A 17,359-nucleotide genomic window follows, 5' to 3' on the forward strand; every position below is an offset into this window, starting at 1 on the left:
TGGCAGTACGTAAACTGTGGTCAGGTTTATGGAGGAGAACTCTCTGTAAGCAGAACAGAAGGCATTTAATCATTAGATGTTCCGGAATGGGGGAACGTGAGTGCAACAAGAAGCTGTGCCTGAACATCACAAATAATTTATCGTATAAACACAGACCCCCACCCTTTTCCTTCTTTGAATCAGCAGCCCACTTCATCCAACGGATTGAGAAGCCATTGAGTCTGATCTCTGAGTCTGAGGTGACCCACGTCTTTGTAAAGCAGAGCATGTCGCTAGTCTTCATTTACCTCAGCAATCTTGCCTTGAGCTCCTCAATCTTGTCCTCAGAGACTGACCATTTGCTAATGTGATACTTGGTAGAGGAAGCTTTATAGCCTGCCATTTTTGTCCTCCTTCCTCTCTTCCAGCCGGGGCGATGTACCTTAATCCACTTAAAGCTACCATTCCTGAGAGCTGACTCTGCTGAGTCCTTCAGGACTTATCACTAGTTCGCTAAGTTGGCTTAAAAGTACGTTACTTGAAGGGAAAATACAGGTTGCAGATTGCAGCAATGGAAGTTCTAGAGGTATATCTAGAAGTTTTGTGAGTAGGCCGCAAAACGTCGGCATGTGTCGCCAGCACCATCTTGATCTCTGTTTTATAGAGCAGTGACATTACCTCGTGGCTCCAGGACTCGAGCACCTGGCTAATGGAGGCCAATATACCAGATGTGTTCTTAGCCACTCTATCAACTTGCGCTACAACTTTGATTGATCTATTGACATGGAACCCAAGGTCACTCTATAACTCCACACTGCGAAGAATCCTACCATTGACTCTGTACTCTGTCTTAATGTATGACCTTCTGAAGTATGTCAGTTCACACTTACCTGGATTGAACTCCATCTGCCACTTCTCAGCCCAGCTCTGTGTCCTATAATTGTCCCATTGTCTACAACGACCTTTTACACTATCCACAACATCATTAACCTTTGTGCTGACTGCTTTTCAAATGGAGCAGATCTTTGCACAATTCATTGGTAAAACAAGATAAGCTAATAACAATACAGCATAAAGTGCAGATAAACAACAAGGTGCAAGATCACAAACAGGAGAAAATTTGTGGATGCTGGAATTCCAAAGCAACACACACAGAATGCTGGAGGAACTCAGCAGGCCAGTAAGCATCTATAGACCCTTCATCAGGACTGGAGTGAAAGGGGAGAAGTGAGGATAAGAAAGAGGGGGGAGGAGAGGAGGAAGTACAATATAGCAGGTTATAGCCGAACACAAAGTACACTGCAGATGCTATGGTCAAATCCACATGTACAAACAAGCTGGATGAACTCAGCAGGTCGGGCAGCATCCGTTGAAATGAGCAGTCAAAGTTTCGGGCCAAGACCCTTCATCAGGACGGGTTATAGCTGAAACCTGGAGAGGGGGAGGGGTGAAGTAAAATGCTTGGAAGTTCATTGATGAAGGAGATAAAGGGCTGGAGAAGGGGGAATCAGATTGGAGAAGACAGAAGGCTAGGGAAGAAAGGGAAGGGGGAGAGCACCAGAGGGAGGTGATGAGCAGGTAAGTAGATAAGGTGAGAGAGGGAAACAGGAATGGGGTTTGGTGAAGGGGGGGGGGCAATTACCAGAAGTTTGAGGAATTGATGTTCATGCCATTTGGCCTGAGGCTACCCAGGCAGAATATAAGGTATTGTTTCTCCATTCAGAGTGAGGCCTTATCCTGGCAGGTAAGAAGAGAAGGTGTGAGAGGGAAACAGGAATGGGGAATGGTGAAGGTGGGGGGTGGGGGCAGTTACCAGAAGTTCGAGAAATCAATGTTCATGCCATCAGGTTGGAGGCTACCCAGATGGAATATAAGGTGTTGCTCCTTCAACCTGAGTGTGGCCTCATCCTGGCAGAGGAGGCCATGGACAGACATGTTGGATGGGAATGGGAAGTAGAATTAAAATGGGTGGCCACTGGGAAATGCAGCTTTTCGTGGCAGCTGGAGCGAAGGTGTTTGATGAAGCGGTCTCCCAATCTACAGTGGGTCTCACCAATATTCAGGAGGTCACAGCAGGAGCACCAGATACCGTAGGTGATCACAACATACTCACAGGAAACTGTTGCCTCAACTGGAAGGACTGTTTGGGTCCCTGAATAGTTGTGAGAGAGGAGGTATAGGGGAAGATGTGAAACTTGTTCTGTTTACAAGAATAAGTGCCTGGAGGGATATCAGTGGGGAAGGACGAGTGGGTAAGGGAGTTGTGTAAGGAGCGATCCCCATGGAAAGTGGAAAGTTAGGGAGTAAGGAAAGATGTGCTTGGTAGTGGGATCCCGCTGGAAATGGCGGAACTTGCAAAAAAATCATGTGGAGGCTGGTGGAGTGACAGGTGAGAACAAGAGGAACCCTATCCCTGGTGTGGCGACGGGCGGATGGGTCGAGGGCAGAAATGGAAAAGATGTGGGTGAGGGTAACATCGATGGTGGAGGGAGGGAGGCAACTTTCTTTGAAGAAAGGACATCTCATTTGCCCTGGATTGAATAGCCTCATCCTGAGATCAGATGCAGTGGAGACAGAGGAACTGAGAAAAGGGAATTGCATTTTTACAAGTGACAGGGTAGGAAGAGGTATGGTCCAGATAGCTGTGAGAGTTAGTGGGTTTATAAAATATATCAGTAGATAGATTTCCAGAGTAGAAACAGAGAGGTCAAGAAAGAGGGGAAACGTGTCAGAAATGGACCAAGTAAAGTTGAGGGCAGGATGGAATGATGAGCTCAGCATGGCTGCAGGAAATCGCACCAATGCAGTCGTTATCGTAGTGTGGGAAGAGTTGGGAGCGATGCTGGTTTAGGCTTGGAACATGAATTGTTGCACATAGCTGACAGAAAGGCAGGCATAGCTGGGACCCATAGCTACACCTTGAGTTTGAAGGAAGTGGGAGGAGCCAAAGGAGAAAGGGTTGATGATAAGGATCAGTTCCAACAGACAAAAGAGAGTGGTGGTGAAGGGGAACTGGTTGGGTCTGTTCTCCAGAAAGAAGTGGAGAGCTTTAAGGCCCTCCTGATGGGAGATAGAAGTGTATAGGGACTGGATATCCACAGTGAAAATGATGGGATCAGGGCCAGGAAACCTGAAGTCATTAAGAGATTGAGAGCGTGTGTGAAGTGTCACAGATGTTGGTAAGAAGGGATTGAACCAAGGGAGATAAAACTGAGTCACGGTATGCAGACACAAGTTCTGTGGGGCAGGAACAGTCTACCTGGACAGTTGGATTTGTGGATCTTGGGTAGGAGATGGAACTGAGAGGTGTGGGGTAAAGGAGCTATGAATTTGTTGGTAGTGGATAGGAGATCTCCAGAGTTGATGAGGTTGGTGATGGTGGTGGAGACAATGGTCTGATGCTCCTTAGTGGGGTCCTGTTCACGGGGTAAATAAGAGGGGATGTCTGAGAATTGCTGTCTGGCCTCAGCAAGGTAGAGGCCAGGCAACCAAACTAATATAGCACCTCCCTTATCTGCGGGTTTGATGATGAGGTTGTGATAAGTGCGGAGAGAGTGGAGAACACCACGTTCAGAGGGAGTGAGGTTAGAATTGGACAGAGGAGTGTTAAAGTCAAGACTTTTGATGTCTCATTGGCAATTAGTAATAAAAAGATCCAGAGCAGGGTGTCCAAGAAGAGGAGGAGGTTAAAGGTGGGAGAATGTGTCATCATTACAGGCAGGTGAGTCCTAGCCAAAGAAGTAGACACAGAGACGGAGGTGACGGAAAAAGAGCTCGGCATCAGGCTGGGTGCAGATCTCACTGAAATGGGACAAAGGTGAGGACCTTACTGAGAACAGAACATTCTGCCTCAGCGAGGGGAAGTTTGGAAAGAATTGTGAAGATCCGGCATGGAAGAGAGTTGGGATCGATTGGGGGTGGTGGTGGCGGAGGAAGAGGGTGGTAATGTCTGAGGAGAGAGGAAGGTGGGGTGGGAGGAAGGTGGATGCTCTGAGGACTCGAGCTGATGGTGGGGTCTGTGAGATAGGATTGCTGAGTGGTGGTGATGGAAGGGGAGATCATAATGAGGTAGATTGTGAGGTCCAAGAGTGCATCATAACATACTAGAGGACTGTTTAATAGTCTTATAATAGTGGGTAGAAGCTGTCCTTGAGCCTGGTGGTACGTGCTTTCAGACTTTTGTATCTTCTGCCTGATGGAAGAGAGGAGAAGAGAGAATGTCTGTGGTGGGATTTGATTTTGCTGGTTGCTTTACCGAGGCAGTGAGAAATACAGACCGAGTCCGTAGAGGGGAGGCTGGTTTTCATGAATTGCTGAGCAATGTGCATGACTCTCTTTAATTTCTTGTGGTCATATGTAGTGCAGTTGCCATACCAAACCATTATACATCCTAAAAGGATGCTTTCTATAGGGTATTGATATAAATTGGTAAGGGTTAGTGGGGATATTCCAAAGTAGAGGTATTGTGAGCTTTCTAGGCCATGACATCTAAGTGGTTGGACCAGGACAGCCTATTGGCCCTATAATTTTATAATATATAAATATGTTTGTATATAATATTTATCGTCATCATCATTATGTGCTGTGTCATTTGATGTAGGTGATCATGGTCTCAAGACCATGATCGTTCTTGGCAAATTTTTCTACAGAAGTGGTTTGCCATTGCCTTCTTCTGGGCAGTGTCTTTACATGACAGGTGACCCCAGCCATTATCAATACTCTTCAGACATTGTCTGCCTGGCATCAGTGGTCACATAACCTGGACTTGCTATATGCTCATATGACCTTCCACCACCTTCTCCTATAGCTTCACGTGACTCTGATCAGGAGGCGAAGCAGGTGCTCCACCTTGCCCAAGGGTGACCTGCAGGCTAGTGGAGGGAAGGAGCGCCTTACAACTCCTTTGATAAACTCCACCCTGCTACCCAATAGTATCTATATATTATATAAAATATATAGTTTTAATTTTTGGTTAAGATAAGAAATTTTCCTTTATGTATCCCAAAGGAAATCATTGTTGCAAGGTTGCTCAGTCAGAAGTATTTAGCTTAAAAATACAAACTGTATGCATAGAGGTATGAAAAAAACACAAAATGTACTTCAAAAAGTAATAATGCAAAGTTATATTAAGTAGCAGACAGTAAATAATTAGTTATGTGAAATTTAATCACATTTGGTAATTCTTTACACTCACAGTGAGCTCTGGACTATTTTACAAGCAAATGAGGCTGAAAATGCAGATGTCAAACTGAGCTTTAATGCTTTAATGCTTCAAGGCTCAAATTGAAATGTTAAACTGAACTTGGTTGCAGTGAAGTATTTGTGTCTGGATAAGCTTTTTGTAACATGAATGGGAAGCCTCCATCTTGATGTTTCATCTGCAAAATTTTATTCTTTAGGTGAAACTTACCCATATACAACAGATTTAGTTACTTGAGTTTAGCCACACTGACATTGTTAGTGCCAGTAACTGTGGTGGTGTGGGGAAAATTCAGTCAGAGTTTTTGTTAATGTCTAACTCCAGGATCGTATGCTGAGGAAAACAGACCTGCTGATTTTGAGTTGTGAGATAATATTGGTCAAAATCCTAAAGAGATATTTTATAAACTTGGCAAAAAAAAAGTTGAAAATTAATTTCATAATTTAGAATGAAGTTGAGATTTGGACTTGCTGGAAGGGTGATGGAATCCAATTTACTAATAGCTTTCAGTCCAGAAATAGCCTCTTAGCTTATGTTTCAAAGTGTCAGCAAAGATGTGTTGGGCCGACTGGCCTTCCTTCTCTACTGATCCATTCCACAACAAAATTACTCTCTGTTGTTTGTTTACAGTGTCGCTGTCAAGTGGTGCGGATTCCTTTGCTCAGCTTATTGTACACAGGTCGACATCTGACTATTATATTTGTGCTGATGATTGGCACGAGGAACTCAGCCAGCTGGCTTGCAAGCAGATTGGCTTTGGGTAAGATCAGTAGTGTGTAGTACTGTACATTCTCGTCTAAGGAGCACTTTCCAACACTCAACTAAGTTTGTAGTACATCTGCAGTGAGTTGGCCTACTTAGCCAAGACCTGTTGACGCATGTAGTGCGTACTCTTTTCATTGTATCAATGTTTAACCTCACTGTGGGAGAAAAATGACATATAAAGTCAAGTTTATTGTCATTTAACTATATGCGTGTATACCATCAAACGAGACAATCTTTCTCTGAGCCAGGGTGTAAAACACTCAAATACACATAACACACAATAACTTATGAAAGGAAGATAAAATCTACAGATTGATTACACAGAAATAAACAAACTAAAGTGCATAAATTAAATATTATAATATACAGAACAGATTAACCATTAACACTTTGATTGCGATGCGACAGGGAGTTCAGAAACCTGAGGGAGGAAACTGTTTCCCATCCTTACCACTCTTGTCTTTATGCATCAGAGTACATCTGCCTGACGGTAGAAGGTCAAAGAGAATGCTGGATGCTTCATAAAACTAAGTGCCCTGTGTGTGCCGCATTCCTTATAAATGTCCCCAGTGGATGGTAGGGAGATCCCTGTGATCACCTCAGCCATTCTCACACTCCTTTGCGGAGTCTTCCGGTCCAATGCTCGGTTGCTCCCATACCAGAACAGCTGAGCATCGGATTGGAAGTCCCTGCAAAGGACTGTGAGAATGGCTGAGATTATCATAGGGGTCTCCCTGACATCATTCAGGGACATTTATATGGAGTGCTGCATATGCAACTTGTCAGGATACTCTCAATGGTGCTCCTATAAAGTGAGGTTAAGATGGTGGTAGTGGTCGTGGTGAGGTGGTGTGGAGCCTCAGTTGCCCCAATTTGCCTCCTTGTTCAGGAAAGGTGATATTGAGGGACCAGGAACCTTAGTACACTTAACTCTCCCTACAGAGGAGCAATATATTCGCAGAGGGGGATGGTTTAGCTGCATCTTCCTGAAGACCACAATGATTTCTTTGGTCTTTTCCGCATTCAGACTCAAGTTGTTCTCACATCAATCCACCAGCCACTGCATTTCCTCTCTGTATTCCGTCTCATCATTGTTGTTGGTGAGGCCAAGGGAAGTACTAAAAAGCTGAAGGCATACTGCAATTGTACTTCTCTCCACATCTCATTGAGGGTTTGGTTTGTTGTTCCTCTTTCTTTATGTGAGTTTAAAATTTCTGCAGTCTTCCTGCAAGTATAAAGTGCTGATTAGTTGTGTTGAAAGTGAAGCAGGAGAGAGAGAATACCTTGGAATGTAAGCGTAAACTCAGCTCTGGCTTTAAATTTGACTTTCAACACCGTGTTCTGTCACAGCAGCTTCCCAAGGGCATTATTTAGCTGTAAAAAGATTGCCGTGCAATTTATGATGGATTTGCAAACAGTGAAAATATTTTGAAAGGAGTTATGGGCAGCCACCTAAGTTTTATATGCAACCTGTAAATGATTTTAACAAAAAGATTCATATGGGCAATGCAACTTCTTAGATTGTTTCTAGAAGTCAAACTGAATGTACTGGACATTATTTCTTTTCTATTACTTTTGGAAGTGTGTGCATCTGATACCTCATCTCCACCTTGAAAGCAGCTGAAGTTTGCTGTGTTGTGGTTTAATAAAGTTTTCTAAGCAACTGTGTTATTGTGTACTTAACTGTTGTACTACCCTAGGATTGCAGTGGACTAACTAATCAGATGTATTACTGAGAAGAGTGTCCTTTAACTTTACCTGGGAGTCAGTTGAATTTGGTTGGGCGTGAACTTATTGGCCATTACTAATTGTCCAGCAGAAGGTGGTGGTAAATGCATTCTTGATCATTTGAAGTTTCTGTGTTGCAAAGGTACTCCCACTTTAGAGTTGTGGAATTTTGACCAGCAAATTTAAAGGAGCAGTGATATATTTCCAATTTTGTGATGGTGTGTTCTTTGGATGGGAATTTGCAGGTAACAGTGTTCCCATTGGGTGCCATGGTAATGTAAGTGTTAAAGCAATGTTATTACAGCTTGGGGCGTTGGAGTTCAATAATGATGTCATCTGTACGTCCTCCTCATGGAATGTATGGGTTTCCCCTGGGTGTTCCAGTTTCCACTCACAGACCAAAGATGCACCAGTTAGTAGGTAAATTGGTAGTTGTAAATTGTCCCGTGATTAGGCTGGGGTTAACTCGGGGAATGTTGGACAAAAGGGCCAGAAGGACTTTTTTCTGTGCTGTATCTCAATACATAAATAAATATGCTTATTCTCCTTGTCCTCTGGGCAGTAGAATACATGTACTTCCATGAAAGTTATAAAAAAATTTGGGAAGTAACTTTTTGAAGGTGGTACAAATTAGAGTAAGTGGACTCACTTTCAAGGACTCTACAACTCATGTACTCCTTATCTGTCTATCGCTCTTTATTTTTGTATTTGCAGTTTGTCTTCTTCTGCACTAATAATAAGTTAATTCTAATTGGTTGTCAGTGTTTGTGTATAGTTTTTCATTGATTTTATTGTATTTATTCGTTCTACTGGGAACACCTGCAAGACAAAGAATCTCAGAGTAGTATAAGGTGGCATACACAAACTTTGTTACTTTGAACTCTGAATGTTGGGGGTAATAGATGGGATGCCAAACATAGGCCTGAACTGCGAGGGATGGTTTGGAGGTTCTTGAGGAGGTTGGATGGGTTTTCATCCTGACAAGTTGATGGTCCTCCAGTTTCCTGATGGTAAAAGTGAGCCATGAGTAACTGGAAAGGACAGGACCATGTTCACCCAATTATACTGCCATAGTGATGTGAATTTAAAAAAATACCACATTCATAAGTAGCAATTTGGACAAACTCTGCCCTAAACAACAGTTGATTCAGGAAAGACTCAGCACTCGGTGTGACTGGATCTAAACTGTTGGAGGAACTGTGGATACAGAGGGATGGCCGATATTTTGGGCCAAAAGACCCTACATCAGGACTGAGGTTATGGAGAGAAGACGGGCGGGTCAGTGGTGAGAGGGAGGGCGAGGTAGGGCCTGGTAGGTGATTTGTGGAACCAGGTGAAGAGGAGGATGATGGGTAGATGGAGCCAGGGGAAGGAGTGGGTTAGGGGGAGATGAGGAGTTCATATTACAGCGTCTGCAATCTCCTGTGAGTCTAATCTGTTCTTTGAACTGTGACTGAGTTCAGGGATAATAAGAAACCTGACAACAGTACCGTATTCACCGTGCCAGTGTCACTCTCTTCCCTTCGACAAACTGAGATACTGTGAGAGGCACCAAAGGCTCACCCGACTGCAATAAGATTTACTAAACATAGCTAAAACCATTAGTGGAAGTTTTGTGATCTCTTGTCAGGAGCCACTTCATACATATTATCTCTCATCCACAGTTGTCTTAGCCAGTGAGTCATTGTCACAAACTATTTTGGTTGTAGTTTGGCCAAACCAACATTTGGCAGGGGGTGATGGAGGAGCTGCACCACCAACAAACATTGTTTCAAAGCATTCTCTACCAGCAACAAGGATGAAACTAGTTAAATGCCACTGTGCTGCTTGTGTAATGTTAGTATGGGCAACCAAAAAATCTAACCACCAAGTGCTTCACCACTATTCCACCTGAAATAACCCCAAACATGCAATTGCTAAAAGTTTTATAAATGTCATCTCAACTTTTGTAATCCAATTAATACTTAGTAATGTATTCAGGTACTTTGTTCTCAGAGGCCTTCATCATTGGAAATTAGAATTAGTGTATTATTATCACATGTACTGAGGTTCTATGCATGCCATTATGGTAGGTCATTTCATTACAACAGTGCCATTAGAGTTTTAAGTCAGAATCATGTTTATTATCACTGAGATATGTGATGAAATTTTGTTGTTTTGCAGCAGCAGTACAGTGCAAGAAATTTAAAACAATACTGTAAGTTAGAAAATATATAAAGAATGCAAAAGACAAATAAAGGGGTAGAGTTCATGGGTTCGTGGACTGCACAGAAATCGTTTGATGGAGGGGAAGAAGCTGTTGGTTGTTTTATGCTCCTGTACCTCCTGCCCAATAGTGGGAACACAGAGAGGGTATATTCTGCTTGATGGGGGGGGGGGGCTTTAATGATGGATGCTGCCTTCTTGAGGTACTGCTTCTTGAAGATGTCCTTGTTGATGGGGAGGGCTGTGCCTGTGATGGAACCCGATGTGTCTATACCCCTCCACGCCACTTGTGAACCTGTGTACTGGACTTCCACACCAGATCATGATGCAATCGCACAGCCTTAGAAATTTGCGAGAGTCTTTGGTGAACTTTTCTCATACTTGAAAAACTAGGAAGGAATTTCTGTGAATTCTGGATAAGCATGGTGGTTTGAAAGTAATCTTTTGCTCATAAATCACTATCCCTCCCCATGGTCCAGAGGATGCTTCTTGGCATTTCCATGGTATTTGCAGCCCATTGTACCCTTGCACTGTAGTTTGCTCCAGCTGTCAGACAATGCTCAAAGACTTCATTACCTAAAACTGGGGAAAGTACCTGCAGTAATCTTAAACACAAGAGATTCTGCTGAAATGGAAATCCAGAGGAATACACACAAAAATGCTAGAGGAAATGAGCAGGTGAGACAGCATCAATGGAGAGGAATAAAGAGCCAATATTTCAGGTGGAGACACTTCATCAGGACTCTATTCCTCTCCAAAGATACTGCTTGACCTGCTGAGTTTCTCCAGCATTTTGTGTGTGCTACTCTTAAAATAGGAATCTTTCTGTTACCATGCCAGCTGTATCAATTATTGCAAGACTGTGGTTGGGATACACATGACATGCATTAACATATAATTCATCATATGAAGTTGAGATCTTACCCGAATACGTAGTCACTCTTGCTCCTTTACACTACTGAACAAACCTCTAAAAATCTGCCATTTGCCAGCTTTGAGAAATTGGCGTCCTCCACTTGCAGCAAATAAAACAATTTGACTGGGAAGTAATGAAGAGGGCATTTTCCTTAGATCTGCCTTCATCGAAATGGACCAACGTTTCCCTAACAGTACAAGACAAAAATCAGCTCTTTCAATAATTAAGATGTACCTGGTAATGTCTTGCAATCACAATAGTCAGAATTCATGGAGACAAAGCAAGCAACAGCTATAGAAATGGTAATGATTATGCACAGGGATGTATTTCTGTCTGCTGAGGTTACAAGGAATGTTCTTCCAGTGTAACCACAAACAATAGAAGGGTAATCATTAAAAAAAGGCATTAACTAGCCATTTGAAGTGTTTGTTATATGCATTATTACTTTCCTGCCACTTATTTCTAAATGCCACTGATTACCAAGTACCCATTAAAAAGAACATCCTCTTTTGAAATTTATTACAGTGTGTTGAGTGTCTGTTTGCTTGGTTAAAAATGGCATGCTTGATTTAAAAAATAGAAGGAAGTCAGGTCTCTAGAACCTCTTTAATCCTTCCTTCACTTTGCAATGAGTCATAAAGTAGTTTATTAAAATGAGTTATGGTTTGCTGCTCTGTTCGAACATAGAACATAGAGTCATAGAAAAGTACAGTACTGAAACAGGCCCATCAGCCCATCTAGTCCATGCTAAAACCAATCGAGCTATCACTGACTCTCACTGGGATCATAGCCCTCCACACCCTTACCATTCATGTACCTATCAGTTCTGGGACTAGTTCTGAGATGCAACAGGACTTGGAAGTCCCCGTACAGGATACCCTTAAGGTTAACCTCCAGGTTGAGTCAATGGTGAAGAAGGTGGAGGGTGGTGAATCTGTGGAATTTGTTGCCACGGGCGGCAGTGGAGGCCAAATCATTAGGTATATTTAAGGCAGAGATTGATAGGTATCTGAGTAGCCAGGGTACCAAAGGTTATGGTGAGAAGGCAGGGGAGTGGGACTAAATGGGAGAATGGATCAGCTCATGATAAAATGGCGGAGCAGACTCGATGGGCCAAATAGCCGACCTCTGCTCCTTTGTCTTATGTTCTTATGATCTATCCAAACTCCACTTAAACTCTGAAATTGAGCTCGCAGCTGCTTTCACACTTCCGTGACTCTCTGAGTGAGAAAATTTCCCCTCATGTTCCCATTAAACTTTTCCCCATTCACCCTTAACCCATGACCTGTGGTTGTAGTCCCACCAAACCTCAATGGAAAAATCCTGCTTTCATTTATCCTATTTATATCAATCTTAATTTTGTATACATTTATCAAATCAACTCTTAATATTCTATATTGTAAGGAATAAAGTCCTAATCTATTCAGTCATTCCTTATAACTGAGAGCCTCCAGACCCAGCAACATCCTTGTATACTTTCTCTGTAGTCTTTCGACCTTATTTACATCTTTCCTGTAGGTAGGTGACCAAAACTGCAGACAATACTCCAGATCAGGCCTCAACAAGGTCTTATACAACTTCAACATAACATCCCATCTCCTGTGCTCAATACTTTGATTTGCGAAGGCCAATGTGCCAAAAGCTGTCTTTATGACCCTATCTACCTTTGACGCCACTTTCAATGAATTATGCACATGTATTCCCGATCTCTTTGTCATACTGCATTCCTCAGTGCCCTACTGCTCATTGTGTAAGACCTACCCTGGTTGATCTTCCCTAAGGGCAACACCTCTCACTTGACTGTATTAAATTCCAGCAGCCATTTTTCAGCCCATTTTTCTAGTTGGTTCAGATCCTGCTGTAAGTCTTCCTTGTTGTCCAATACAACCCCACTCTTGATGTCATCTACAAATTTGCTGATCCAAATAATCACATTATCGTCCAGATCATTGATACAGATGACAAACAACAAAAGACCCAGCAACAATCCCTGTGGCACAGCACTTGTCACAGGCCTCCAGTCAGAGAGGCAACCCTCTACTACCACTCTCTGGCTTCTCCCACAAAGCCAATATCTTATCCAATTTCCTACCTCATCTTGAATGCCAAGTGACTGAATCTTCTTGACCAACCTCCCATGCGGGACCTTGTCAAATGTCTTGCCAACGTCCATACACTGAAGTCCACTGCCTTGCCTTTATCCACTTTGCTGGTAACTTACTCAAAAAAAAAATCTCTATAGGATTGGTTAGAGATGATCTACCACACACGAAGCCATGCTGACAATCTGTAGTCAGTCCATGTATGGGAAATGTATCAACCCAGTATGGTACTCCCAATTAATATGTGGAAAGTTAAAATCACTTACTATAACAACCTTATGTTTCTTGCAACAGTCTCCGATCGCTCTACAAATTTGTTCCTCAAAATCCCTCTGACTTTTAGGCCATCTGTAGTATAGCCCCATTAACGTGGTCATACCTTTCTTATTCCTCAGTTCCACCATCATTAGTCAAGTTGTCCAGTCTGTCCTGATGAAGCAGTGCGGTAAATTCACTCCACGTAATGTTAAGTTTTGGGTGACAGCACTGGTTAGAAGAAAACAAATCTCTATTTCACATAGAAAAACATTTTTAGAGCCCTAGAGAGAACCAAGGAAGCAGAAATAGGGCTGCCACTGTGGTGTTAGCCTTAGGGAAGATCAACCAGGGTAGGTCTTACACAATGAGCAGTAGGGCACTGAGGAATGCAGTATGACAAAGAGATCGGGAATACATGTGCATAATTCATTGAAAGTGGCGTCAAAGGTAGATAGGGTCATAAAGACCGCTTTTGGCACATTGGCCTTCGCAAATCAAAGTACTGAGTACAGGATAACATTTTCCCTGACTGGTAAAGTTATCCCTCTTCCTTTGATCCCTTTCGCTCTGTCAAGTCTAGTACAGTGGAACCCCAGAATATTGAGCTGCCAGTCCTGCCCCTCCTGCAACAAAGTCTCACTAATGGGTAAGATATAATAATTACAGGTGATGATCCATGCCCTGAGCTCATCTCCATGCCTTTCCTTCAATACTTCTTGCATTGAAATAGTATGCAGCTGAGGACTTCAGTCACACCGTGCTCAACCTTTTGATTCCTGACTTTGTCTGAGGTCTTAACAACATCTGTCTCCACAGCCTCTCCACTAGCTGTTCTGGCACTCCTGATCCCAACCCTTTGCAACCCTAGTTTAAGCACAACACAGGCCCAAAATTTTGTGCTGGTCGTTTAACCTACTCCAAGATCAGTCTAATCTTTCCCTCTCACATGGTGCTTCATTTTTCTTTCATTCATGTGCCTATCTAAGAGTCTCTTAAATGCCACTGATGTATCTGGCTCTCACCCATGCACTTACCACACTCTGTGTTAAAAAAAACAGACATCGCCCCTATACTTTCCTGCATAATTTAAAATTTTGCCCTCTCGTATTAGCCGTAACTGCCCTGGGAAAAGGCGCTGGCTACCCACTCTATCTGAGCGTCTTATCATTGCTCGTTTGATTGTATTTGTGTCTCTTAGTGTAACAGCTGTCATGTGATCTGTTGACAGAGGCCCTGCAGACACTCGCAGAATGGCAGAGCACGACCATGGGCAATGGAGAAAGTGGTTACGTTTAAGTCCTGACTGGAGGAGTAAAAATATGTCCATGTTACAAGCCCTGTTAGTAACCGGGTAAGAGCTATGAAATAAGTTATGGGATTTTGGTGGGTAACAGCACAAAGTGGCAAATACTGTATCTTTAAGCAAAATGCAGTTGTTCAACAATTTGTTTCAATACACAGAATAGATATTCTTGAGTAGAATGAAGCTCACGTTCCTTCTTTAATTTTAATTTCCCAGAAAATTCTGTTTGTTGCCCAGGAAGGAATCGTTACTGACAATGTTAGCCCCACCCACAGCCACTGGGAATAGGAAAGTCATAAATCAAGCCAGATTTACTCTATTCCCCCATCACGCTGACTGACTGCTAATTTATATCCCAGTCAGTGAGAAAGTTTGCAAGGAGATCAGATCAGTCTGTGGTGTTATCACTGGGGTCCGATATGACCCAATGCCCACATATACTGTCCTTAGACATGCAACTGGATGTTGAGGCAAAATTCAGAGTTGGAGATGTTAGCTCACAAATGCCTGTTGCTTTGGTCTGATTGGCGACGTGTCTGTAGTTTCAGAAAAGACCCATTTCACTAAAAAATCAGTAGCTGCATTAGCACAATGGATTGAAAGTCCTAAATTCTTGTATACTGAAAATATCAGGCACATTTTCATGCTTGAAGGGTCAGTTCCTCAAAACATTTCTGAATGTGTAATTGTTCCTTTCAGATGCATTAGTGCCACCTACTGGTCATATCTAATCATTGACAAGGAACCAGGATTCCTGATAGAGATGATTCGCAGACAAAATTCAAAAGCAAAATGCTACTGCTGAATTTGAAAATTTGAATAAAAACTGGAACTAGAACATAGAACATTACAGCACAGGAACAGGCCATTCAGCCCACAATGTTGTGCTGAACTGCTAAAAAGCAAATCAAAAACACCCAAACATGAATCCCTCCTACTTATACCAACCATATCCCTCTATCTTACTTGCTGGAATAATGTTAACTTTGACTCTGTCCTCTGTGGATGGTGACCTACCTGTAAATTTCCAGCAGCTCTACTAATTTGCTTTTTGTTTTTGTTGCCACTCATTATTTGATATACCAACATTGAATGCATGCACTATCTTTGACCAGAGTTTCTGTTCTGTTTCTTTTCTCTCTTACCTTTTTGTTTGGTCATCATCGATTCTACTTTTTTTAAAAAAGAGCTGCAGAAGAAAGCGTTCTGGGAATATTTTCAGAGATGAAAAACTGCACAGAGGGCAGTCAAAGCTCTCAGTCGAATGTGACACCTTCAGTGCCTTGATATGTTCTCAGCACCCCTCTGTGTGCGCCACTGATCTGTATTCATGGCTATTGAGTTCCATTCACTTCATTTGTCAAGTCTGCCAGAACCATCTTCACGAGCCAGAGGGTTTTCTCTATTTATTATTGTAGGTTCTCATAAATACAACAAAGTGAGGCATTTTATGTTTGATGAATCCTGTAACACAATTTATTGAGCTTTAAATCCTAAACACGAAAACGCACTAAAAATCCTTCCATAACCACGTCATCATGTCAGACCAGCTTCTTAAAGCAAAACCCCAACTCAATGTTGGTGGTTATGAATTATATGCATTTCTCTCAATTGCGTTACCCTACATGCTTGGGTGCATGCGCTTGACAGAGTTGTTGTAGTGAACTTACTGGGGGAGCAGGGTAATGACCCAAAGTCCTTGACATCCACAACTACCAGTCCTTGGGCACACAGGAAATCTGCACTGAGCAGAGGTCTAGCTACTTCAACCAGGACGAAATCCCATGTGTAACATCACCCACTGAAGCAGAATGTCATCAGTCATGTCCCGTAAGTCTGGATCTTGCTGCTGTTATTGGCCTCCAGTGAGGTTTTTTGCCTTTTTATCAATCAGAGATGTCGGCAGCACACTCACTTGAGCACTGATGTCACGGAGGAAGCATTGCTCTGAAAGGGAGTCTGTAATGAACAGTAGACACTCCTAGCAGCTGGAACCCATGGTGCTCATAGACCTCTGATGTCCTGATACACTATCACCATCGAAGCTACAAGGCAGTTGGCAGTTTTATAGCATTCACACCTAAGCTTGCGTGGTAAGAGCACAGGTGCAGCATCATCTGTTTCACAGCTGTGGGCATTTTATGTTGAGGGCTTTGCTGGCCGGGCTGATTGAGGTAGAGAAAGGATGAGGAATGATGCATCACTGCCTGGTTGAGCCTAAGCTTCTTAGTGCCCATCATGGGTGCGTTAGTGAGGGCTATGCGAACTTGACCAAGCATTCGCTGCATGAAGAGTTCTTTAAAAATAAAACAAGGATGGTGATTTCCCAGGAGAAGCAGCATGTGATCCACTAGCTCTGAAGGTTTACCATTGCCCTTGCCGGGCAAGGAGGGCAACTGTTTGGCGCGTTCAAACTCCAATAGACCAGAAGTCTGTGAAAGGTGAGTTTTCGGTGATTGGTATTTATCGTGTTCAGGCAGGCATTCAAGCAGACTCACCACTCTTGCAGTCTTGGAGTTGCTGAGGGATGCTACCACATAGTAGAATTTGGTGTCATCAGTGGAGATTTCTCGCAGAGCGGATTGAACCTCAGCTTGTACGAACCAAATGACAGCATTTTGCTCCCAAATCTCCGGCAGGTTCAAAGCGACTTCATTGGCCGACATGTTCTATAACTCTGGAATCATCCTAGAGCATCGTGGTCACCAATGTAGGTTTTTGCAAATAAAGTGAAGTGAGGCATTTTATGTTTAATGAAACCCATAACACATTTTATTGAACTCCAAAATCTACACACAAAATGCACTAAAAAGCTTTGCATTAGAACATCATCACATCAAACCAGTCTCTAAGGCAAAAATCCAACTTGGTGTCAGTGGTTATGAATTATGTTACCCCTACAC

At 42.8% G+C, this 17,359-nt stretch overlaps 1 protein-coding gene across 3 annotated transcripts in view; it reads left to right on the plus strand.

Moving 5' to 3' along the window:
• Nucleotides 1-17,359, plus strand: part of corin (corin, serine peptidase) — a 199,345-nt gene that overhangs the window by 160,645 nt on the left and 21,341 nt on the right. For all 3 annotated transcript variants that reach the window (XM_073064708.1, XM_073064709.1, XM_073064710.1), the window contains exons 16-17: nt 5,810-5,939; nt 14,382-14,504. In XM_073064708.1, coding sequence (XP_072920809.1) covers nt 5,810-5,939; nt 14,382-14,504 — 253 coding nt within the window. The remainder of the gene's footprint in view (nt 1-5,809; nt 5,940-14,381; nt 14,505-17,359) is intronic.

The sequence above is a fragment of the Hemitrygon akajei genome, chromosome 13 (genome assembly GCF_048418815.1).
Source record: "Hemitrygon akajei chromosome 13, sHemAka1.3, whole genome shotgun sequence".
NCBI lineage: Eukaryota > Metazoa > Chordata > Chondrichthyes > Myliobatiformes > Dasyatidae > Hemitrygon > Hemitrygon akajei.